The sequence below is a fragment of the Oncorhynchus mykiss genome, chromosome 4 (genome assembly GCF_013265735.2).
Source record: "Oncorhynchus mykiss isolate Arlee chromosome 4, USDA_OmykA_1.1, whole genome shotgun sequence".
NCBI lineage: Eukaryota > Metazoa > Chordata > Actinopteri > Salmoniformes > Salmonidae > Oncorhynchus > Oncorhynchus mykiss.
Genome location: NC_048568.1, coordinates 40946190 through 40973079, shown reverse-complemented (window position 1 = coordinate 40973079; position 26890 = coordinate 40946190). Strand labels below are relative to the sequence as shown.

General features: G+C 46.0%; 1 protein-coding gene across 1 annotated transcript in view; it reads left to right on the top strand.

The window, feature by feature from the left end:
• The window catches only part of LOC110522633 (acetyl-coenzyme A synthetase 2-like, mitochondrial), a 29797-nt gene extending 5072 nt beyond the window's left edge, over window positions 1-24725 (top strand). The window contains 12 exon segments of the mRNA XM_036976339.1: window positions 244-419; window positions 4840-4992; window positions 6330-6477; window positions 7083-7220; window positions 10699-10791; window positions 16910-17022; window positions 18670-18796; window positions 18926-19053; window positions 20201-20264; window positions 22756-22781; window positions 22784-22876; window positions 24239-24725. Of these exon segments, the coding sequence (XP_036832234.1) occupies window positions 244-419; window positions 4840-4992; window positions 6330-6477; window positions 7083-7220; window positions 10699-10791; window positions 16910-17022; window positions 18670-18796; window positions 18926-19053; window positions 20201-20264; window positions 22756-22781; window positions 22784-22876; window positions 24239-24415 (1436 nt within the window). The 3' untranslated portion in view covers window positions 24416-24725.
• The last annotated feature ends 2165 nt before the right edge of the window (window positions 24726-26890 follow it).

The following is a 26890-nucleotide window of genomic DNA, read 5'->3' as shown; positions in this document are numbered from 1 at the left end:
TAAACCTAAACCTAACCTTAACCACATTGCTAACCTTATGCCTAACCCCCAAAAAGCTGATTTTATTTCCATAAATGTATACGATGTAGACAACTTTGACTTCGCTGAGCGCATTAGAGATGGTGAGGTGGCTGATGAGGTGTAGAAAAGAGAGAAGGAACCACAAATAGTTACTGTATTTTTCATTACCTTCTACCAATCTCTCTCTGTATCGACTGTTTAATGTACCTGGCCCTGCTACAGCCCAGTCCAGCACAGTGATCACGGTCAACCAGGGTGTGAGGGGAGGCAAGGTGGTTGACCTGAAGAGAACCGTGGACCAGGCCGTCCAGAACTGTCCCTCAGTCCAGCAGGTCCTGGTTGCCATGAGAACAGAGAACACTGTTGCCATGACAGACAGAGATGTTCCGCTGGAGGAGGTGAGCCAATAGAGACACAGCTTACTGGAGGAGGTGAGCCAATAGACACAGCTTACTGGAGGAGGTGAGCCAATAGACACAGCTTACTGGAGGAGGTGAGCCAATAGACACAGCTTACCGGTGAGGTTATAACTGTTCATAAGAGGTTGGTGTTTATAATCGGTTAAAACAGTTTTTATAACTGCTTTTTGTATTTAAACAATAGGTACTTAAAAAAATTATGATTTACTGTTTGTTAAATTGCATGATCATTTTATCACGTGTGAAAAATAGTACACTGCTCAAAAAAATAAAGGGAACACTTAAACAACACAATGTAACTCCAAGTCAAACACACTTCTGTGAAATCAAACTGTCCACTTAGGAAGCACACTGATTGACAATAAATTTCACATGCTGTTGTGCAAATGGAATAGACAACAGGTGGAAATTATAGGCAATTAGCAAGACACCCCCAATAAAGTAGTGGTTCTGCAGGTGGGGACCACAGACCACTTCTCAGTTCCCATGCTTGACTGATGTTTTGGTCACTTTTGAATGCTGGCGGTGCTTTCACTCTAGTGGTAGCATGAGACAGAGTCTACAACCCACACAAGTGGCTCAGGTAGTGCATCTCATCCAGGATGGAACATCAATGCGAGCTGTGACAAGAAGGTTTGCTGTGTCTGTCAGCGTAGTGTCCAGAGCATGGAGGCGCTACCAGGAGACAGGCCAGTACATCAGGAGACGTGGAGGAGGCCGTAGGAGGGCAACAACCCAGCAGCAGGACCGCTACCGCCGTCTTTGTGCAAGGAGGAGCAGGAGGAGCACTGCCAGAGCCCTGCAAAATTACCTCCAGCAGGCCACACATGTGCATGTGTCTGCTCAAATGGTCAGAAACAGACTCCATGAGGGTGGTATGAGGGCCCGACGTCCACAGGTGGGGGTTGTGCTTACAGCCCAACACAGTGCAGGACGTTTGGCATTTGCCAGAGCACACCAAGATTTGCAAATTCGCCACTGACGCCCTGTGCTCTTCACAGATGAAAGCAGGTTCACACTGAGCACGTGACAGATGTGACAGAGTCTGGAGACACCGTGGAGAACGTTCTGCTGCCTGCAACATCCTCCAGCGTGACCGGTTTGGCGGTGGGTCAGTCATGGTGTGGGGTGGCATTTCTTTGGGGGGCCGCACAGCCCTCCATGTGCTCGCCAGAGGTAGCTTGACTGTAGTGTGGTTTTCCACTTTAATTTTGAGTGTGACTCCAAATCCAGACCTCCATGGGTTGATAAATTTGATTTCCATTGATCATTTTTGTGTGATTTTGTTGTCAGCACATTCAACTATGTAAAGAAAATAGTATTTAATAAGAATATTTAATTCATTCAGAACTAGGATTTGTTATTTTAGTGTTCCCTTTATTTTTTTGAGCAGTGTATTTAATTTTTTTAATGGGAAGAAAGTAAATAATGCGTTAGCTCCATGGACATTTGTACAACTAGTCAAATAGTTCTGCCGACACTTCTTATCACCACTTACTGTATCACCTTGTGGAAAACCTAGCAGCTTAGTAAATGATTGTCAAATGTGTTTGAGTGAATGCACCTGTGTCTTGACCATGACTTTGACTTGAATATAGGAGGCATTATTGAGACTGAATATGGGTTTAAACCAACGGATCGTAATAATGTAAATTTAACCTTTATTTTTACTAGGCAAGTCAGTTAGGAACAAATTCTTATTTACAATGATGGCCTACTGGGGAACAGTGTCCTTGTTCAGGGGCAGAATGACAGATTTTTACCTTGTCAGCTCGGGGATTCAATCCAGCAACCTTTCGGTTACTGGCCCAACACTCCAACCACTAGGCTACCTGCCATCCCTACACTCTAACCACTAGGCTACCTGCCATCCCTACACTCTAACCACTAGGCTACCTGCCATCCCTACACTCTAACCACTAGGCTACCTGCCCCCCTAAATGGAGTGTAATGTCTGGAATGGAGTGTAATGTCTGGAATGGAGTGTAATGTCTGGAATGGAGTGTAATGTCTGGAATGGAGTGTAATGGCTGGAATGGAGTGTAATGTCTGGAATGGAGTGTAATGTCTGGAATGGAGTGTAATGTCTGGAATGGAGTGTAATGGCTGAAATGGAGTGTAATGTCTGGAATGGAGTGTAATGTCTGGAATGGAGTGTAATGTCTGGAATGGAGTGTAATGGCTGAAATGGAGTGTAATGTCTGGAATGGAGTGTAATGTCTGGAATGGAGTGTAATGTCTGGAATGGAGTGTAATGGCTGAAATGGAGTGTAATGTCTGGAATGGAGTGTAATGTCTGGAATGGAGTGTAATGTCTGGAATGGAGTGTAATGGCTGAAATGGAGTGTAATGTCTGGAATGGAGTGTAATGTCTGGAATGGAGTGTAATGTCTGGAATGGAGTGTAATGGCTGAAATGGAGTGTAATGGCTGAAATGGAGTGTAATGTCTGGAATGGAGTGTAATGTCTGGAATGGAGTGTAATGTCTGGAATGGAGTGTAATGGCTGAAATGGAGTGTAATGTCTGGAATGGAGTGTAATGTCTGGAATGGAGTGTAATGTCTGGAATGGAGTGTAATGGCTGAAATGGAGTGTAATGTCTGGAATGGAGTGTAATGTCTGGAATGGAGTGTAATGGCTGAAATGGAGTGTAATGTCTGGAATGGAGTGTAATGTCTGGAATGGAGTGTAATGTCTGGAATGGAGTGTAATGGCTGAAATGGAGTGTAATGTCTGGAATGGAGTGTAATGTCTGGAATGGAGTGTAATGTCTGGAATGGAGTGTAATGGCTGAAATGGAGTGTAATGTCTGGAATGGAGTGTAATGTCTGGAATGGAGTGTAATGTCTGGAATGGAGTGTAATGTCTGGAATGGAGTGTAATGTCTGGAATGGAGTGTAATGTCTGGAATGGAGTGTAATGTCTGGAATGGAGTGTTATGTCTGGAATGGAGTGTAATGTCTCGAATGGAGTGTAATGTCTGGAATGGAGTGTAATGTCTGGAATGGAGTGTAATGTCTGGAATGGAGTGTAATGTCTGGAATGGAGTATAATGTCTGGAATGGAGTGTAATGTCTGGAATGGAGTGTAATGTCTGGAATGGAGTGTAATGTCTGGAATGGAGTGTAATGTCTGGAATGGAGTGTAATGTCTGGAATGGAGTGTAATGTCTGGAATGGAGTGTAATGTCTGGAATGGAGTGTAATGTCTGGAATGGAGTGAATGGAATGATATCAAACACATGTTTTTACTACCATTCCATTCACTCCATTCCAGACATTATTACGAGCCGTCCCCCCTCTCACCAGCCTTCACTGGTTGAAACCTCTCTGAAACATTATTGAGGCTTTAAATTACCAACATCATGTGGCCTGGTTGGTCTAGCGGTAAAGCTGCAGATGTGTCGGCATCGGTTCAAATCCGGCCTACTGCCCTTTGACACAATCTCTATCTTTCTCCACTGTCATCCTCTCTATCTGTCCAATAAAATCTGAAAAATACCTGGGAAAAATGGCTGTTTGTCTGTTATGAACAGGAGATACTGAGACTTAAAATGGCTGAACCATAGAAAAATAATTAATAGAAAGGGGGCCTCCCGAGTGGCGCAGTGGTCTAAGGCAAGCAACACTGAAGCATGCATGAGAGCACTAGCTGTTCCGGATGACAGTGTGATCACACTTTCCGTAGCCGATGTGACCAAGACCTTTAAACACGTCAACCTGGCCTCCCGTGTGGTGCAGTGGTCTAAGGCACTGCATCACAGTGCTAGCTGTGCCACTAGATATCCTGGTTCGAGTCCAGGATCTGTCGCAGCCGGCCACGACCGGGAGACTCATGGGGCGGAGCACAATTGGCCCAGCATCGTTCGGGTAAGGGGAGGGTTTGGCCAGCAAGAATGGTCTTGTCCCATCGCGCTCTAGCGACTCCTGTGGTGGGCCGGGTGCAATGCACGCTGACACGGTTGCCAGGTGCACAGTGTTTCCTCCGAAACATTGGTGCGGCTGGCTTCCGGGTTAAGCGGCATTGTGTCAAGAAGCAGTGTGTGTATGAACCACTGGGTTGTGTTTTGGAGGACGCAAGGCTCTCGACCTTCGCCTCTCCTGAGTCCTGAGTCCGTACGGGAGTTCCACCACTGATAACTACCAATTGGATACCATGAAAATTGGGGAGAAAAAGGGGTAAGAAAAAAAATATGAATAGAAAGTACACTTATTGACTTGAATAAATGCAGAATTCCCTTGAATGAGGAAACCTGTTTTAGGGATTCTGTTTCTATGGGGCTGAACTGTTTCTACAGGGCTGAACTGTTTCTACAGGGCTGAACTGTTTCAACGGGGCTGAACTGTTGCTACGGGGCTGAACTGTTGCTACGGGGCTGAACTCTTTGTCCCTTTAACAGGAGATGATGAAGGAGGATGTGGTGTGTGAGCCCGTTGCCATGGACAGTGAGGACGTCTTGTTCCTGCTCTATACGTCAGGCAGCACAGGGAAACCTAAGGGTCTGGTTCATACACAGGCTGGTTACCTGCTGTACACCTCCCTGACACACAGGGTGAGGGTCTGGTTACCTGCTGTACACCTCCCTTACACACAGGGTGAGGGTCTGGTAAACACACACACACACACACACACACACACACACACACACACACACACACACCCTATAGAAAAAACACCTGTATGAACCAGGCTGGTGTGCATGTTTACCAACACATGGCCTAACCTTTAACCATCTAAACAGCTGCTCTTAGTTACCTTTCCTTTCCAACATGGCTAACCTTTAACCAGCTAAACAGCTGTTCTTAGTTACCTTTCCAACATGGCTAACCTTTTAACCAGCTAAACAGCTGCTCTTAGTTACCTTTCCTTTCCAACATGGCTAACCTTTAACCAGCTAAACAGCTGCTCTTAGTTACCTTTCCAACATGGCTAACCTTTTAACCAGCTAAACAGCTGCTCTTAGTTCCCTTTCCAACATGGCTAACCTTTTAACCAGCTAAACAGCTGCTCTTAGTTCCCTTTCCTTTCCAACATGGCTAACCTTTAACCAGCTAAACAGCTGCTCTTAGTTACCTTTCCAACATGGCTAACCTTTAACCAGCTAAACAGCTGCTCTTAGTCCCCTTTCCTTTCCAACATGGCTAACCTTTTAACCAGCTAAACAGCTGCTCTTAGTTCCCTTTCCAACATGGCTAACCTTTTAACCAGCTAAACAGCTGCTCTTAGTTACTTTTCCAACATTGCTAACCTTTAACCAGCTAAACAGCTGCTCTTAGTTACCTTTCCAACATGGCTAACCTTTTAACCAGCTAAACAGCTGCTCTTAGTTACCTTTCCAACATGGCTAACCTTTAACCAGCTAAACAGCTGCTCTTAGTTACCTTTCCAACATGGCTAACCTTTTAACCAGCTAAACAGCTGCTCTTAGTTACCTTTCCAACATGGCTAACCTTTAACCAGCTAAACAGCTGCTCTTAGTTACCTTTCTAGCTAATAGGCTAAGTTAGAGATGAACTTCCTCTTCCAATTAAAGTTAGGGGAGGTCGAAATAATGAACATCTATCTACCAAATCTATTCATTTTAAAATGTTAATGACTTCTCCTTGCCATTATCATTCACCTGATGATAAGACAAGACGTAAAATATATATATTTTTTATGTTAACATCCAGTGTGACGGGGGACCCTGAGTCTCCGGTTTACCTGGGTGGGTTGAAGACCCCTGAGTCTCCGGTTTACCTGGGTGGGTTGAAGACCCCTGAGTCTCCTGTTTACCTGGGTGGGTTGAAGACCCCTGAGTCTCTGGTTTACCTGGGTGGGTTGAAGACCCCTGATCTAGACCAGTACCTATTGCCTAACCTCTTTCCTCTATCGTCCTCTCTCCTTCAGTATGTGTTCAACTATCATGACGGGGATGTGTTTGGCTGTGTGGCGGACATCGGCTGGATAACAGGTCACAGCTACATCGTCTATGGCGCTCTGTGTAATGGAGGAACCACCGTTCTGTTTGAGAGTACACCAGTATACCCCAACCCAGGTGACAATAGACTACTAAGGTTTTTTACAACCTGTACTTCAACGTGTTTACAACTTAAATCTGAACTCACCATTCCACTATAAATATAACTCCCTTGCGTATATTCAGTAGGCGGCCTACACTCTTAGGAAAAAGATGCTATCTAGAACCTAAAAGAGGTCTTTGGCTGTCCCCATAGGAGAACCCTTTGAAGAACCATTTTTGGTTCCTGTTTGGTTTCCAGGTAGAACCCTTTTGAGTTCCATGTAAAACCCTTTCCATATAGGGTTCTACATGGAACCCAAAAGAGTTCTACCTGGAACCAAAAAGGGAACCAGGAAGGGTTCTCCTATGGGGACAGCCAAAGACCCCTTATGGAACACTTTTTTTCTAAGAGCATTCTGTCATTGAGAGAACATTTCTGTCTTGTGAAAAGTTCAGCATTGAGGCCTGTAAGACACAACAAACGTTTTAGGCCCAAACATGAGGTTTTATGTGCTGCCTAGCAATGTGTAAAATAAGTTAACATTAGAACAGTTCTCTGTATGTTCTGTGAATGAACCTTTTCTGTCTTCTAAGAGTGACAGCACGACACCAGCACGTGTATACATCTGGTGATGTTACAGGCAGGTACTGGGAGATGGTGGAGAGGCTGGAGATCAACCAGTTTTACGGTGCTCCCACGGCCATCAGGCTGCTGCTGAAATACGGAGACGAGTGGGTGCAGAATTACAACCGCTCCTCCTTAAAAACCCTGGGCTCTGGTAGGTCAAGCCTTACAACAACAGGACTATCTTTCTCCTTTTTATGTTGAGAATGGTGGCGAAGGAGATGGCTGACGTTTTACGATCCCGTAACCAATTGGGATGTTGTTGTTTTTTCGCGTTATTTGTAGCTTATTTTGTATGTAATGTTTTTGCCACTTTGTTTTATGACTGCTGCTGTTTCATTATTTGTAACTTTTATTTTATTTTTTTACTTATATATTTTTAACATAACAGTTTTTCTTCTTAAAAACGTATTGAGGCGTTGTTGGTTAAGGGCTGGTAAGTAAGCATTTCACTGTTGTATTCGGCACGTGACAAATAACATTTGATTTGGTTTGATTAGACCTCAGGAGAATATCCTGCTGAATACCATAGACCTCAGGAGAATATCCTGTTGAATACCATAGACCTCATCATAGACCTCAGGAGAATATCCTGCTGAATACCATAGACCTCAGGAGAATATCCTGCTGAATACCATAGACCTCATCATAGACCTCAGGAGAATATCCCGCTGAATACCATAGACCTCAGGAGAATATCCCGCTGAATACCATAGACCTCATCATAGACCTCAGGAGAATATCCCGCTGAATACAATAGACCTCAGGAGAATATCCTGCTGAATACCATAGACCTCAGGAGAATATCCTGCTGAATACCATAGACCTCATCATAGACCTCAGGAGAATATCCTGCTGAATACCATAGACCTCATCATAGACCTTAGGAGAATATCCTGCTGAATACCATAGACCTCATCATAGACCTCAGGAGAATATCCTGCTGAATACCATAGACCTCATCATAGACCTCAGGAGAATATCCTGCTGAATACCATAGACCTCATCATAGACCTCAGGAGAATATCCTGCTGAATACCATAGACCTCAGGAGAATATCCTGCTGAATACCATAAACCTAAGGAGAATATCCTGCTGAATACCATAGACCTTAGGAGAATATCCTGCTGAATACCATAGACCTCATCATAGACCTTAGGAGAATATCCTGCTGAATACCATAGGCCTCATCATAGACCTTGGGAGAATATCCTGCTGAATACCATAGACCTCATCATAGACCTCAGGAGAATATCCTGTTGAATACCATAGACCTCATCATAGACCTCAGGAGAATATCCTGCTGAATACCATAAACCTCATCATAGACCTCAGGAGAATATCCTGCTGAATACCATACACCCCATAGACAATAGCCCTACAGTGTGATGGGATACATAGACAGCAGTCTACAGTGTGATGGATCCATAGACAGCAGTCTACAGTGTGATGGATCCATAGACAGCAGTCTACAGTGTGATGGATCCATAGACAGCAGTCTACAGTGTGATGGATCCATAGACAGCAGTCTACAGTGTGATGGATCCATAGACAGCAGTCTACAGTGTGATGGATCCATAGACAGCAGTCTACAGTGTGATGGGATCCATAGACAGCAGTCTACAGTGTGATGGATCCATAGACAGCAGTCTACAGTGTGATGGGATCCATAGACAGCAGTCTACAGTGTGATGGATCCATAGACAGCAGTCTACAGTGTGATGGATCCATAGACAGCAGTCTACAGTGTGATGGATCCATAGACAGCAGTCTACAGTGTGATGGATCCATAGACAGCAGTCTACAGTGTGATGGGATACATAGACAGCAGTCTACAGTGTGATGGATCCATAGACAGCAGTCTACAGTGTGATGGATCCATAGACAGCAGTCTACAGTGTGATAGATCCATAGACAGCAGTCTACAGTGTGATGGATCCATAGACAGCAGTCTACAGTGTAATAGTATACTGTAGTAGTAGTAGTAGTAGTAGTAGTAGTGTATACTGTTTCAGTACAGCAGGCAGTGTTGCGCTGATGGTATGTTAACATGATACTGTAGTAGTAGGTACATGAGCCTTTGCTGTGGGTGCCAATGCATGACGAAGGCCTGTCATGTCGCCAGGCGAGGGTAAAGGTTTGACCTCTAAAGAGAGTCTACATATGTAATGGAACACGTGTGTCGTGCCAGGCCGGGGCATGGAATTATCTAGACAGCACATCGTAAACATGTCCTGTCTTCTTCCTGTCCTCTTCATGTCCTCTTCCCCATGAACCCATCCAACACCGAGGCATGGGAGTGTTAAAACCTGGAGGGCTCCTCCCATCATTTCCATTCACTGTGGAATGGAACCCTCTAGGTTGTTTAACCCTGTGGTGCTGTCTCCCCTGTGGTGCTGTCTCCCTGTGGTGCTGTCTCACCTGTGGTGCTGTCTCCCTGTGGTGCTGTCTCCCTGGGGTGCTGTTAACCCTGTGGTGCTGTCTCCCTGTGGTGCTGTCTTCCTGTGGTGCTGTCTCCCTGTGGTGCTGTCTCCCTGGGGTGCTGTCTTCCTGGGGTGCTGTCTCCCTGTGGTGCTGTCTCCCTGGGGTGCTGTCTCCCTGTGGTGCTGTCTCACCTGTGGTGCTGTCTCCCTGTGGTGCTGTCTCACCTGTGGTGCTGTCTCCCTGTGGTGCTGTTAACCCTGTGGTGCTGTCTCCCTGTGGTGCTGTCTCCCTGGGGTGCTGTCTCCCTGGGGTGCTGTCTCCCTGTGGTGCTGTCTCCCTGGGGTGCTGTCTCCCTGGGGTGCTGTCTCCCTGGGGTGCTGTTAACCCTGGGGTGCTGTCTCCCTGGGGTGCTGTCTCCCTGAGGTGCTGTCTCCCTGGGGTGCTGTCTCCCTGTGGTGCTGTCTCCCTGTGGTGCTGTCTCCCTGTGGTGCTGTTAACCCTGTGGTGCTGTCTCCCTGTGGTGCTGTCTCCCTGGGGTGCTGTCTCCCTGGGGTGCTGTCTCCCTGTGGTGCTGTCTCCCTGTGGTGCTGTCTCCCTGGGGTGCTGTCTCCCTGTGGTGCTGTTAACCCTGTGGTGCTGTCTCCCTGGGGTGCTGTCTCCCTGGGGTGCTGTCTCCCTGTGGTGCTGTCTCCCTGTGGTGCTGTCTCCCTGGGGTGCTGTCTCCCCTGTGGTGCTGTCTCCCCTGGGGTGCTGTCTCCCCTGTGGTGCTGTCTCCCTGGGGTGCTGTCTCCCTGTGGTGCTGTCTCCCTGGGGTGCTGTCTCCCCTGTGGTGCTGTCTCCCTGGGGTGCTGTCTCCCTGGGGTGCTGTCTCCCCTGTGGTGCTGTCTCCCTGGGGTGCTGTCTCCCTGTGGTGCTGTCTCACCTGTGGTGCTGTCTCACCTGTGGTGCTGTCTCACCTGTGGTGCTGTCTCCCTGGGGTGCTGTCTCCCTGGGGTGCTGTCTCCCTGTGGTGCTGTCTCCCCTGTGGTGCTGTCTCCCTGGGGTGCTGTCTCCCTGTGGTGCTGTCTCCCTGTGGTGCTGTCTCCCCTGTGGTGCTGTCTCCCTGGGGTGCTGTCTCACTGTGGTGCTGTCTCCCTGGGTGCTGTCTCCCCTGTGGTGCTTTCTCCCTGTGGTGCTGTTAACCCTGTCCTTTCCTGTTTCCTCTGCAGTGGGTGAACCCATCAACACAGAAGCTTGGGAGTGGTACCATCGGGTGGTGGGGGACGGACGCTGCCCTGTGGTCGACACCTGGTGGCAGACAGGTAATGACTGACCTTTAACCTTGCTACTTAAAACATAGATTTACTACAATTTAATTTCTTACACAGAATGTGCTGTAGGCAGAATACTGTATGAGATCAGGGTGTTTCTTAAAATGCGCAAGCACGCAAGTTTGAGCACGGGAGGGAAATCAAAGTATTCGAAACATAGCATGGAGGGCACTTCTCGCAAAGAAATATGACTTAACCATGTAAAAAAAAAAATGAAGCTCATTTTTCTTGAAATCAATGGCAGCCATTATTTGAGCTGAAGCGAGAGAAAATACACTCAGACTTGGGAATTAAATGTTGCCTATTCACATCTCGTATGTTGCCTGGCTACAATATTTAATCTGGATACGGTAATAAAAACATGCTGTGTTATTTTTTGGCATGTTTACCCGCGTACGTACCTTATATAGCAAGCCCATAATAAGCCAATAGGGATAACTGGCTAGCTACTAGTACTGTTAGCTAGTCAGATAGCAACAAATAATTGTTAGCTAGCTACCCATTGACATCTATCTGGCATAATATTAGTTTTAGGTCATTTTTGCCTGTTAAACTATCTGGTTAGCTACATTATTACGATTCACGTATAGCTAATTGACAGTTATGTAAAACAGTTGCTTAGTGTATATCTTGTTTCGTCTCTATTGCCATTGTTGTCCTGGCTGGAAGACGGTTCAGTGAATAGGTACTGTAAGTCCATAGTAAGCCAATAGGGCTAACTGGCTAGCTAGCTAGCCATAAATAATTGGTAGCTACCCACAAAAAAATGAAGATCTACCTTGCATAACATTCGTTTTAGGTCATTTTTGCCTGTTTAACTAGCTGGCTAGCTAGATTATTACGATTCACATATCTAGCTGATAATTATGAAGTAAAACACTTGCTTTGTGTATATCTTGTTTTGGTCTCTATTGTTGTCATTGTCCTGGATGGAAGAAGGTTCAGTGAATGGGGAGGTGCAGTCTGAGGTAATACAGTAGGGGGAGTGCTGCTCAGCGTGAGGTAATACAGTAGGGGGAGTGCTGCTCGGCGTGAAGGTAATACAGTAGGGGGAGTGCTGCTCAGCGTGAGGTAATACAGTAGGGGGAGTGCTGCTCGGCGTGAAGGTAATACAGTAGGGGGAGTGCTGCTCAGTGTGAGGTAATACAGTAGGGGGAGTGCTGAGGTAATACAGTAGGGGGAGTGCTGCTCAGCGTGAGGTAATACAGTAGGGGGAGTGCTGAGGTAATACAGTAGGGGGAGTGCTGCTCAGCGTGAGGTAATACAGTAGGGGGAGTGCTGCTCAGCGTGAGGTAATACAGTAGGGGGAGTGCTGCTCGGCGTGAAGGTAATACAGTAGGGGGAGTGCTGCTCAGTGTGAGGTAATACAGTAGGGGGAGTGCTGAGGTAATACAGTAGGGGGAGTGCTGCTCAGCGTGAGGTAATACAGTAGGGGGAGTGCTGCTCAGCGTGAGGTAATACAGTAGGGGGAGTGGTGCTCAGCGTGAGGTAATACAGCAGAGGGAGTGCTGCTCAGCGTGAGGTAATACAGTAGGGGGAGTGCTGCTCAGCGTGAGGTAATACAGTAGGGGGAGTGCTGAGGTAATACAGTAGGGGGAGTGGGAGGTAATACAGTAGGGGGAGTGCTGAGGTGATACAGTAGGAGGAGTGCTGAGGTAATACAGTAGGGGGAGTGCTGAGGTAATACAGTAGGAGGAGTGTGAGGTAATACAGTAGGAGGAGTGTGAGGTAATACAGTAGGGGGATTGCTGCTCAGCGTGAGGTAATACAGTAGGGGGAGTGCTGCTCAGCATGAAGGTAATACAGTAGGGGGAGTGCTGCTCGGCGTGAGGTAATACAGTAGGGGGAGTGCTGCTCAGCGTGAGGTAATACAGTAGGGGGAGTGGGAGGTAATACAGTAGGGGGAGTGCTGCCCAGTGTGAGGTAATACAGTAGGGGGAGTGTTTCTCAAATGTATAGTTTTATGTGTTCTCCTCACTCTTGTTCCTCACGAGAACGTACTCAAGAGAACGTGGTCGGAGAATGCGCTCGGGGCATATTGAGAAACAGCCCATTTTTGTATTTATTTTATTTTACCTTTATTTAACCAGGTAAGCTAGTTGAGAACAAGTTCTCATTTACAACTGCGACCTGGCCAAGATAAAGCATAGCAGTGTGACACAGACAACAACACAGAGTTACACATGGAGTAAACAATAAACAAGTCAATAACACAGTAGAAAAAAAAGAGAGTCTATATACATTGTGTGCAAAAGGCACGAGGAGGTAGGCCGAATAATTACAATTTTGCAGATTAACACTGGAGCGATAAATGATCAGATGGTCATGTGCAGGTAGTACTGGTACTGGTGTGCGAAAGAGCAGAAAAGTACATAAATATAAACAGTATGGGGATGAGGTAGGTCAAATTGGGTGGGCTATTTACCGATAAGACTATGTACAGCTGCACCATGTGACAACCTGAAGGGACAGCTCAACCTAGTGTTGCAAACACTCTAAACATAGTTCTGCAATGCTTATTGAAGAGCTTTTCGGTTCTTGTTTAGTTCCTTCTTTAAGGAAAAACGGTTCCCTCAGTACTAGTTCTTATGAAGGGGGCTTTTTTTTTTAATAGCTTCTTTTGTTGAGTGGGGGGGGGAAAGTTTTCTTTTTTTGTATCACAGACCATTCTCTTCTCTGTTGATGGTTGTAGATTAGTGTACTGTACAGTGTGAGCTGGTCTGTCTGAGTTGGGTCTACTGCTCTGTGTGGAGCTGGTCTGGTTGTCTGCCAACGTAAGCACAATCAGAAATGTTGAGTTGGTGAACTTTCTAGCGAGTGCTTTTTAAACACCAGGAAGAACAATCAGTCTTAAAGGGGAGAGACTGGTCCGATCATCTCATCAAGAAATATACTATTACGCACGCACGCACGCACGCACACACATAACCACACACACAGACACACTCTACACACCCTGCTCTCCGGCCAATCGAATTAAATTGTTGTTTTTTTATCCCTTCTGGACTGCATCAAACCAGATGTTATTTTAATACTGCCAGATATCTGACCCCAGAGCGGCAGCAGCAGAGGCAGACAGAGGAACTTGGAAACAAACACTTTGCAGCAATACAATTTCACTCTCTCTCTCCTTGTTCTTTGTGACTGTAAGTCGCTCCGGATAAGAGTGTCTGCTAAAAGACTAAAATGTCAAATGTTCTCTCTTTCTTTCCTTTTTTTATGCTCTGAGGGCTCCCCACCAGTTACATTAGCTAGCCTGCTCTGAGGGCTCACCACCAGTACATTAGCTAGCCTGCTCTGAGGGCTCACCACCAGTACATTAGCTAGCCTGCTGTGAGGGCTCACCACCAGTACATTAGCTAGCCTGCTGTGAGGGCTCACCACCAGTACATTAGCTAGCCTGCTCTGAGGGCTCACCACCAGTACATTAGCTAGCCTGCTGTGAGGGCTCACCACCAGTACATTAGCTAGCCTGCTCTGAGGGCTCACCACCAGTAACATTGTACATTAGCTAGCCTGCTCTGAGGGCTCACCACCAGTACATTAGCTAGCCTGCTCTGAGGGCTCACCACCAGTACATTAGCTAGCCTGCTCTGAGGGCTCACCACCAGTTACATTGTACATCAGCTAGCCTGCTCTGAGGGCTCACCACCAGTACATTAGCTAGCCTGCTCTGAGGGCTCACCACCAGTTAGTTACATTGTACATTAGCTAGCTTTCCATACTTTCTCTTTTTAGGGTCAATACCTCACACACCTTTGTTTGAATAGAAAGCTATATCGTTTGCTGCATTGTAACCAATTCTATCGTTACGTCAGTTGAAAATAGCCTACAATAACAGGCCTGTAAACAATGTTCTTCCACTAAATGAGTTTAGCGCTGGGCAATAAAAACTTGTTTTAAAACCATATCTGATTTGAGGCTAATCTAACAAAAAATTCAGGTTGACCTTATATATTTCAGTCCTCAATCGCACCAAATTACAGTCATTGAGTAATTAAAATAAATTCACCGGAATAATGTTAATTATCACACAAGGGGCATATTAAAGGGGCAATCTGGGATTGGTACATCAATTTTGAGACTTTTAAATGAATGATGTATTGCCATTTGTTGTCGTTGTTTCAATCCCAGGCTGCCCGTTTAATATTTATAATTAAACATGCATAATTTAGCATGGAGCATTAATGACACAGATATGACCCAAATACCCTACCTCAGAACAGAGGATTATGTCGTTATGTCCAGATTTGCCAATTAGCACTAAATTGCATTATTGGTAATTCCTGGCAGTTTGATCTATGTGCAAAACAAGTCCATTACAGGGGCAAATAAGGAGATTTGACTGGTTGGCTGGCTGGTTGACTGACTGGCTGGCTGGCTGGCTGACTGCTGGCTGGCTGACTGCCTGGCCGGCTGACTGGCTAGTTGACTGGCTGGCTGACTGGTTGGCTGACTTGCTGACTGGCTGGCTGGCTGACTGACTGGCTGGTTGACTGACTGGCTGGCTGGCTGACTTGCTGACTGGCTGGCTGGTTGACTGACTGGCTGGCTGGCTGACTGCCTGGCTGGCTGGCTGACTGCCTGGCTGACTGCCTGGCTGGCTGGCTAGTTGACTGCCTGGCTGACTGCCTGGCTGGCTGGCTGCCTGGCTGACTGCCTGGCTGGCTGACTGGCTAGTTGACTGGTTGGCTGACTGGCTGGCTGACTGGTTGGCTGACTTGCTGACTGGCTGGCTGACTGACTGGCTGGTTGACTGACTGGCTGGCTGCCTGACTTGCTGACTGGATGGCTGGTTGACTGACTGGCTGGCTGGTTGGCTGACTGGCTGGCTGACTTTCTGGTTGGTTGACTGGCTAGTTGACTGGCTGGCTGACTGGTTGGCTGACTGGCTAGTTGACTGGCTAGTTGACTGCCTTGCTGGCTGACTGGTTGGCTGACTGGCTGGCTGACTGCCTGGCTGGCTGACTGGTTGGCACCTTGCCCCTGTGTGGGATGTTAATCTGTGGTGTCCTAGTTCTATGGAGACCCTGGGTGCCTCCCAAATAGTACCCTATTCATTTTAGACCAGGATCCATAGTAGTGCACTACTTTAGACCAGGGCCCATAGTAGTGCACTACTTCTGATCAGGACCCATAGTAGTGCACTACTTCTGACCAGGACCCATAGTAGTGCACTACTTTAGACCAGGACCCATAGTGGTGCACTACTTTAGACCAGGACCCATAGTAGTGCACTACATCTGATCAGGACCCATAGTAGTGCACTACTTTAGACCAGGACCCATAGTAGTGGACTACTTTAGACCAGGACCCATAGTAGTGGACTACTTTAGATCAGGACCCATTGTAGTGCACTCTAAAGGGAATAGGGTGCCATTTGGGACTCAACCCTCTGTCAGTCCAGCTCCACACCAGCCAGATTAGCAGGGTAGATTAGCCGATTAGTAGATTAGCACGGCCTGGTCGCAGGATAGAGTCAAACCTAATTGCATTTAATTGACTTTTAACATGACCGTAATTCTCTCATCGACATCTGTAGCTAAAGGATCCGGGCTTATTATGCTGACAGACTGACAAACTGGTTGCTTACAAAAGCTTGTTCTGGTTCTCTTTGCCGTCTCCTTTTTCCTCATCAACCTTTAATCTCCTCTTAACTTTCTCTAGTTTTTTAAATTTATTGATTGTATTTTTTTAGGGGGAAGATCAGCTTTAACAATTGCAGATAGATGTAGCTTCCATCAATGTAATTGTCTGCATCATTTCCAATCCCCCATATATTTGTTGTATAAAATCTATGTATTATTTTACATATATATTTCTTTAAATATATTTTCTTTCTTTATTATTTTCCACTAACCTACCATCCCTAATTGTAGAACTTACTCTAGTCTTTATACTGTGACATTTTGTTTGGGGATCTCTTCAGGGGCCACAACAATATGGTGTGGTCAAAGTTTAGGCCTTGTTCAAAACCTTGAAAAGACACATTCGCCTATTCAGTCAAATCCCGATCAGTGAAGAGAGCACTTTCCAGTGTTCATACAGGGCTTTAGATTCCTTAGAAAAGCAGTTCTCTCTCATCGCCGTATTATTCCCGTCTCTCCAGAGACCGGTGGGATCTGCATCGCTCCCAGGCCGGCGGACCCAGAGGCGGAGATCGTTCCGGGCATGGCCATGCGACCGTTTTACGGGATCAAGCCGGCACTGCTGGACACTGAGGTAGTGACTGGCGATGGCGTGCTAGTCCATTGAGGGGGGGGGGGGGGGGGGCTCTCTCTCTCTCCCCTCCTCCCTCTCTCTCTCTCTCTCTCTCCCCTCCTCCCTCTCTCTCTCTCTCTATCTCTCTCCCCTCCTCCCTCTCTCTCTCTCTCTCTCTCTCTCTCTCTCTCTCTCCCCTCTCACTCTCTCTCTTTCTCTCTCTCTTTCTCTCTCTATCTCTCTCTCTCTCCCCTCCTCCCTCTCTCTCTCTCCCCTCCTCCCTCTTTCTCCCTCTCTCTCCCCTCCTCCCTCTCTCTATCTCTCTCTCTCTCCCCTCTCACTCTCTCTCTCTCTCTCTCCCCTCCTCCCTCTCTCTCTCTCTCTCTCCCCTCCTCCCTCTCTCTCTCTCTCTCTCTCCCCTCTCACTCTCTCTCTCTCTCTCCCCTCCTCCCTCTCTCTCTCTCCCCTCCTCCCTCTTTCTCTCTCTCTCTCCCCTCCTCCCTCTCTCTCTCTCCCCTCCTCCCTCTTTCTCCCTCTCTCTCCCCTCCTCCTTCTCTCTCTCTCTCTCTCCCCTCCTCCCTCCTCCCTCTCTCCCCTCCTCCCTCTCTCTCTCTCTCTCTCCCCTCTCTCTCTCTCTCTCTCTCTCCCCTCTCACTCTCTCTCTTTCTCTCTCTCTTTCTCTCTCTATCTCTCTCTCTCTCTCCCCTCTCACTCTCTCTCTCTCTCTCCCCTCCTCCCTCTCTCTCTCCCCTCCTCCCTCTTTCTCCCTCTCTCTCCCCTCCTCCCTCTCTCTATCTCTCTCTCTTTCTCTCTCTCTCTCCCCTCCTCCCTATTTCTCTGTCTCTTGCTCTCTATTTCTCTCTCCCTCTTTATTTCTCTCTCTCTCTCTTTCTCTCTCCCTCTTTCTCTCCTCACTAAGAGCCACAACATTCTCTGACCAGCTGGTAATCTGTTGTTGGGGCTTCCCAGCTGTCTGGTCTGCTTGGAAGCATTCTGATATCCCACTTCCCTCTTCCACACACAATACTGTCACTCTGCTGTCTATTCAACCAGACATTGTGTTGTGTGTGGAGCGCAGTGTGGAGCGGAGTGTGGAGCGCAGTGTGGAGCGCAGTGTGGAGCGGAGTGTGGAGTGTGGAGCGGAGTGTGGAGTGTGGAGCGGAGTGTGGAGCGGAGTGTGGAGCGGAGTGTGGAGTGTGGAGCGGAGTGTGGAGTGTGGAGCGGAGTGTGGAGCGGAGTGTGGAGCGTAGTGTGGAGCGCAGTGTGGAGCGCAGTGTGGAGCGGAGTGTGGAGCGGAGTGTGGAGCGGAGTGTGGAGCGCAGTGTGGAGCGCAGTGTGGAGCGGAGTGTGGAGTGTGGAGCGGAGTGTGGAGTGTGGAGCGGAGTGTGGAGCGGAGTGTGGAGTGTGGAGCGGAGTGTGGAGTGTGGAGCGGAGTGTGGAGCGGAGTGTGGAGTGTGGAGCGGAGTGTGGAGCAGAGTGTGGTCGAGCGGGTAACACTCTCTCCTCCGGAACCACATGACTCCTGCTGTGACGGGGATCCCTGTTCAATCCCCTACTCATTTCTGATCCCTCTATTCTGTCTCCTATCCTGTCATAAAAAATAATAAAATACGTAAGGAGTTTGGATGTTTTTTTCTTCGAAATAGTAATGTTGTGTATTGTATCCAGGGTGAAGTGCTGAGTTCCAATGATTCGACTGGAGCTTTGTGTATCTCCCAGGCCTGGCCTGGTATGGCCCGGACAATCCACAACCACCACCAGAGATTCACGGAGACATATTTTCAGCCTTATCCGGGTACAGACAAACCAACCCATCCAGACTTTAAAAACTAGCGTTCTACAATCTGCTCAATTTCCTGTCTTTCTCAGGCCGAGACTAGCGCTCTGCTATAATCAATACTGTCCCCTAAATTGCCACTATTAGGTTTCTTCTTCACCGGCGACGGTGCCCACCGCTCCAAGGAAGGCTATTACCAGATCGTCGGCCGTCTCGATGATGTCATCAACGTGAGCGGTCACCGGCTTGGGACTGCGGAACTAGAGGATGTGGTGGTATGTACGATCAAATCACATCAAATCAAATGTATTTATATAGCCCTTCGTACCCAACCTAAAACCCCAAACAGCAAGCAATGCAGGTGTAGAAGCACGATCATAATCATGTTTAGTTTAGGTTATTAATTCGACCATTTAAAAAAAAACAAGCACACATGAATTTGAAAAAGCCATAGATAATCATGGAGGATAACACACAGTAAAGTCTGGGACTTATTTCCATTGTTAAATCATGGAGGATAACACACAATACAGGCTGGGACTTATTTCCATTGTTAAATCATGGAGGATAACACACAATACAGTCTGGGACTTATTTCCATTATTAAATCATGGAGGATAACACACAATACAGTCTGGGACTTATTTCCATTGTTAAATCATGGAGGATAACACACAATACAGTCTGGGACTTATTTCCATTATTAAATCATGGAGGATAACACACAATACAGTCTGGGACTTATTTCCATTGTTAAATCATGGAGGATAACACACAATACAGTCTGGGACTTATTTCCATTGTGGTCCTCTTGAGACAAGATGGCCAGACAAGATTGTGATGTGACCAAATGTCCTTCTCAAAATAACTTCACGATCAGTGGTGTAGCAGAGAGTAAATGCACGTACCCCATCTTTTACAGAAAAACACATTTTAATTTTTAACGTTTATTTAACTAGGCAAGTCAGTTAAGAACAAATTCTTATTTTCAATGACGGCCTAGGAAGAGTGGGTTAACTACCTGTTCAGGGGCAGAACGACAGATTTGTACCTTGTCAGCTCGGGGATTTGAACTTGCAACCTTCTGGTTACTAGTCCAACGCTCTAACCACTAGGCTACCCTGCCGCGTTTAATGTATAGGGAGCATTACTTTAATTGGGCGGATCCATAATAAAATACAAATAATCACCATGAACGGTGGTCAGCGTTTACCCAACAATTTATTTTTACCACGACATCACTGATCACGATCATGAGTCCAAATGTTCCTATCAAAATGACTTCTTATTGCAGGACTTTACCCGAGTCTACACAAAAATCAGCTGAAATGATAAGCATATCGTATCAATGTCGCTTATCGTATCAATGTCCTTGTCGACGTTATTAACAGTTGGAACTGATTCCATGGCATTCTCTCCTAGAACCAGTGTCCTGCAGTGGCTGAGTCTGCTGCGATTGGCTATTCCCATGACATCAAAGGAGAGGGTGAGTGACATCGTGGAACTTTGACGTGCACCATGGTTACATGATTATACCAATTGACTTTTACCCTGTTGTATTTCCACTTAACTCTCCACTCTTAGTGTCTAATTCAAGGAAATGTATCAACAACCGGGGTTGCCTAGGTTACTTTCTAAATGTAATCCGTTACAGTTAATAGTTAGTTACCTGTCCAAAATTGTAATCCATAACGTAATTTATGGATTAGCCAAACTCAGTAACGTAATCTGATGACTTTCAGTTACTTTTAGATGACTTTCCCTTTAAGATGCATTAGAAGAAGACAAAAAAGGATCCTTTAAACACATTTGGGTGTGTCATCATAGTGGTCTCTGATTGGTGGTCATCATTTGGTGTGTCATCATAGTGGTCTCTGATTGGTGGTCATCATTTGGTGTGTCATCATAGTGGTCTCTGATTGGTGGTCATCATTTGGTGTGCCATCATAGTGGTCTCTGATTGGTGGTCATCATTTGGTGTGTAATATCATAGTGGTCTCTGATTGGTGGTCATCATTTGGTGTGCCATCATAGTGGTCTCTGATTGGTGGTCATCATCTGGTGTGCCATCATAGTGGTCTCTGATTGGTGGTCATCATCTGGTGTGTCATCATAGTGGTCTCTGATTGGTAGTCATCATAGTGGTCTCTGATTGGTGGTTATCATCTGGTGTGTCATCATAGTGGTCTCTGATTGGTGGTCATCATCTGCTGTGTCATCATAGTGGTCTCTGATTGGTGGTCATCATCTGCTGTGTCATCATAGTGGTCTCTGATTGGTGGTCATCATTTGGGGTGTCATCATAGTTGTCTCTGATTGGTGGTCATCATTTGGTGTGTCATCATAGTGGTCTCTGATTGATAGTCATCATCTGGTGTGTCATCATAGTGTTCTCTGATTGGTGGTCATCATCTGGTGTGTCATCATAGTGGTCTCTGATTGGTGGTCATCATCTGCTGTGTCATCATAGTGGTCTCTGATTGGTGGTCATCATTTGGGGTGTCATCATAGTGGTCTCTGATTGGTGGTCATCATTTGGTGTGTCATCATAGTGGTCTCTGATTGGTAGTCATCATCTGGTATGTCATCATAGTGGTCTCTGATTGGTGGTCATCATTTGGTGTGTCATCATAGTGGTCTCTGATTTGTGGTCATCATTTGGTGTGTCATCATAGTGGTCTCTGATTGGTGGTCATCATTTGGTGTGTCATATCATAGTGGTCTCTGATTGGTTGTCATCATTTGGTGTGTCATCATAGTGGTCTCTGATTAGTGGTCATCATTTGGTGTGTCATCATAGTGGTCTCTGATTGGTGGTCAGACTCACTCAGGTGAAACAAACTTAAACTTGTGCCTTTTGTCAGTCCTGAATTGAACGTCACTGAGAAAACAGAAAGGTGTCATGTATTTTTTAGCAAACATCCTTTCTGAATTTAAAATGAATCCAATAAGTAATCCTCTAGTTTTTCCAAAGTAATCTGATTACAATATTATTGCTGGTAACGTAACTGATTACAGTTACAGTTTTTGTGGTAATCAGATTACAAGTAATCCGCCCCTCCCCTACCTGACTGCAGTTTGTAATCAGATTACAAGTAATCCGCCCCTCCCCTACCTGACTGCAGTTTGTAATCAGATTACAAGTAATCCGCCCCTCCCCTACCTGACTGCAGTTTGTAATCAGATTACAAGTAATCCGCCCCTCCCCTACCTGACTGCAGTTTGTAATCAGATTACAAGTAATCCGCCCCTCCCCTACCTGACTGCAGTTTGTAATCAGATTACAAGTAATCTGCCCCTCCCCTACCTGACTGCAGTTTGTAATCAGATTACAAGTAATCCTCCCCTCCCCTACCTGACTGCAGTTTGTAATCAGATTACAAGTAATCCGCCCCTCCCCTACCTGACTGCAGTTTGTAATCAGATTACAAGTAATCCGACCCTCCCCTACCTGACTGCAGTTTGTAATCAGATTACAAGTAATCCTCCCCTCCCCTACCTTACTGCAGTTTGTAATCAGATTACAAGTAATCCGTCCCTCCCCTACCTGACTGCAGTTTGTAATCAGATTACAAGTAATTCGCCCCTCCCCTACCTGACTGCAGTTTGTAATCAGATTACAAGTAATTCGCCCCTCCCCCACCTGACTGCAGTTTGTAATCAGATTACAAGTAATTCGCCCCTCCCCTACCCTGTCGAGAACAAATATACAGTTGGCGTCTTTATTTCACCACCTTGATCCAAACAACTCTACGTGAACTTGACAAAACCTTTAAGTGACCTTGTGCAAATGATGTAGCATGTCATATGCTAGACAATGGTAAACAACAAACAGATATTCTAGATATCTTTTGACCAATCAGATCACCTTCCTTTTTTTTTTGCCAATAATTGGGCAAAAGATCAGAATTGGACCGCCTGTGTTAACGCAGCCTTTACGGCCATATAGGTGATCTACTGTCCTCTTCTCTGACCAGGTGTGTATGTGTTTGTGGTGTTGAAGAAGGCAGTGATGGTTCAAGAGGATGTTCAGCTCAGCAGCTCCGAGAGATGGTGTCCAGGAGCATCGCCAAGTACGCCTGCCCAGACTTCATTCAGGTAGTACCACTAATACTGGTAGTCTAGTGGGGTCCGTTCACTTGTGATACTTTCAATCTTTGAACTCTCTGAACCTTCCCTCAGAGAGACTGAAAAGCAGCTTCTATCTCAAGGCCATCAGACTGTTAAAGAGCCATCACTAACGTAGAGAGGCTGCTGTCAACATACAGACTCAAATCTCTGGCCATCAGACTGTTAAACAGCCATCACTAACATAGAGAGGCTGCTGTCAACATACAGACTCAAATCTCTGGCCATCAGACTGTTAAATAGCCATCACTAACATAGAGAGGCTGCTGCCAACATACAGACTCAAATCTCTGGCTATCAGACTGTTAAACAGCCATCACTAACATAGAGAGGCTGCTGTCAACATACTGACTCAAATCTCTGGCTATCAGACTGTTAAACAGCCATCATTAACATAGAGAGGCTGCTGTCAACATACAGACTCAAATCTCTGGCCATCAGACTGTTAAACAGCCATCACTAACATAGAGAGGCTGCTGTCAACATACTGACTCAAATCTCTGGCTATCAGACTGTTAAACAACCATCACTAACATAGAGAGGCTGCTGCCAACATACAGACTCAAATCTCTGGCCATCAGACTGTTAAACAGCCATCACTAACATAGAGAGGCTGCTGTCAACATACTGACTCAAATCTCTGGCTATCAGACTGTTAAACAGCCATCATTAACATAGAGAGGCTGCTGTCAACATACAGACTCAAATCTCTGGCCACTTTTATACATGGACTTAGTAAAGGTATCACTAGTCACTTTAAATAACGCCACTTTATATAATGTTTACATACCCTACATTACTCCTCTCATATGTATCTACTGTATTTTATACCATCTATTGCATCTTGCCTATGCCGCACGGCCATCGCTCACCCATATATTTATATGTACATATTCTTATTCATCCTTTTGCATTTGTGTGTATAAGGTAGTTGCTGTGAAATTGTTAGATTACTTGTTAGTTATTACCGCATGGTCGGAACTAGAAGCACAAGCATTTGGCTACACTCGCATCAACATCTGCTAACCATGTGTATGTGACCAATAACATTTGATTTGCCTAGGTCATAAACCATGTCCTAAAGTCTCACAAGACTGTCCTGAACATGACTTAATAACATTAACAGGCACAAACAGCTGGGTTGTGTTAAGTAGGTCACACTGTAGCAAAAAAAATAAAATGTTTTGCAACAGAAAAAAACAAAAAGCTGTGTTCTGGTAAACTTAAAGTAGTACCCTCCCCATTTCAAAACGTTTGTTTTAATTTTTTATGAAGGGAGGAAGGAAAGATACACTTTTAAAGTTTTCAAAACGGGGCTTTTAATCTCTGTAGGTGGTGAGGTGTCTGCCAAAGACTCGCTCGGGAAAAATCATGCGTCGTGTCCTGAGGAAGGTCGTGGAGCGGAACACGGACGAGCTGGGGGACCTCAGCACGCTAGACGACCCTGACTCCGTACACGAGGTCATCAGGGGTCACCGACGTCTCCGTGGCGACGGCAAGCAGCAGTAACAACAGGGTATTAAAGGGACACCACCAATTTATATATTTTTTGGGGGGACGACAGAACAAAAACAAAAAAAAACAATTTTCAATTATATGGTGCTGGAGACAATGAAATATGAGGTTAAACATTGGTAAAATGTCCCTTTAACTTATAGAACATTCACATACAAATGTATTGTGTAGCACAGATGCTTCTGTCAGGACCAATAGAGAATCATCATACCAGTTGCATCCATTATGTCTATGGGCAACAGTCTGAATGTTTAACCACGTTGAATAGACCTCGGTGACCCTGCGTCCACATCCATTCCACAAACTACATGGACGTGGAATACGCTGGGAGAACCTTGTGTGTTGTTGTGAATTGTTGGATACTACTGCACCCGTTGGAGCTAGGAACACAAGCATTTTCGCTACACCCGCAATAACATCTGCTAAATATGTGTATGTGACCAAAAAAAAACAGTTGTTTTGATTTGAGAACCTAAAAAAAATAAAACAATAAGTTTGTAAAATGGTCTTGATTATTGCATGCTATTCTTCTTACTCTATTTCTTAAGTGTCTGTTCTGGATTACTGTTCATGAATTGAGAAGAAAGGTATTTTTAGTATTGTATGGATGTTTAAGAGTTTTAAACTTCTGTTTTTAGTGCATGATGCAAAAGCAGATTATATTACTTAACTTTGTTTTATACAGATTATAATTTGAGTAATAAAGCAACAATAGGCAGCATTCTTTACTGGTCACTTCCTGTCTCATTAAAAATACACATTTTAATGTCAATTAAAAAAATTAACGACATGATCATACATCACATTAAGACGTCAGTAAACAAAGACACAGTCCCCACAGCTTCACCTTGACAACAGTTCCACAGCTTCACCTTGACAACAGTCCCACAGCTTTACCTTGACAACAGTCCCCACAGCTTCACCTTGACAACAGTCCCACAGCTTCACATTGACAACAGTCCCACAGCTTCACCTTGACAACAGTCCCACAGCTTCACCTTGACAACAGTCCCACAGCTTCACCTTGACAACAGTCCCACAGCTTCACCTTGACAACAGCCCCACAGCTTCACCTTGACAACAGTCCCACAGCTTCACCTTGACAACAGTCCCACAGCTTCACCTTGACAACAGTCCCACAGCTTCACCTTGACAACAGTCCCACAGCTTCACCTTGACAACAGCCCCACAGCTTCACCTTGACAACAGTCCCACAGCTTCACCTTGACAACAGTCCCACAGCTTCACCTTGACCAAAGTCCCACAGCTTCACCTTGACAACAGTCCCACAGCTTCACCTTGACAACAATCCCACAGCTTCACCTTGACAACAGTCCCACAGCTTCACCTTGACCACAGTCCCACAGCTTCACCTTGACAACAGTCCCACAGCTTCACCTTGACAACAATCCCACAGCTTCACCTTGACAACAGTCCCACAGCTTCACCTTGACAACAGCCCCACAGCTTCACCTTGACAACAGTCCCACAGCTTCACCTTGACAACAGCCCCACAGCTTCACCTTGACAACAGTCCCACAACTTCACCTTGACAACAGTCCCACAGCTTCACCTTGACAACAGTCCCCACAGCTTCACCTTGACAACAGTCCCACAGCTTCACCTTGACAACAGTCCCACAGCTTCACCTTGACCTGGCAAACAGTCCCACAGCTTCACCTTGACCTAGTAAACAGTCCCACAGCTTCACCTTGACAACAGTCCCACAGCTTCACCTTGACAACAGTCCCACAGCTTCACCTTGACAACAGTCCCACAGCTTCACCTTGACAACAGTCCCACAGCTTCACCTTGACAACAGTCCCCACAGCTTCACCTTGACAACAGTCCCACAGCTTCACCTTGACAACAGTCCCACAGCTTCACCTTGACAACAGTCCCACAGCTTCACCTTGACAACAGTCCCCACAGCTTCACCTTGACAACAGTCCCACAGCTTCACCTTGACAACAGTCCCACAGCTTCACCTTGACAACAGTCCCACAGCTTCACCTTGACAACAGTCCCCACAGCTTCACCTTGACAACAGTCCCACAGCTTCACTTTAACCTGTTCACTTTATATTCCACAATAAGTGAGCTGCATTTAGAGAGATGTTAGTTACCAATACTAGTTAGTATGACTTGGAGAGTGGTGCAGGCACATTGTGTTTGGGTTGTGTGGTTGTCTTCTGTTGAGTGGTGGTCAGTTATATTGTGGTTAGGTTGGGGTTGTCTACAAGGGAAATCTTAATGCTACAGCATACAATGACATTCTAGATGATTCTATGCTTCCAACTTTGTGGCAACAGTTTGGGGAAGGCCCTTTCCTGTTTCAGCATGACAATGCCCCCCTTGCACAAAGTGAGGTCCATACAGAAATGGTTTGTCGAGATCAGTGTGTAAAAATTTGACTGGCCTGCACAGATCCCTGACTTCAACCCCATCAAACACCGTTGGGATGAATTGG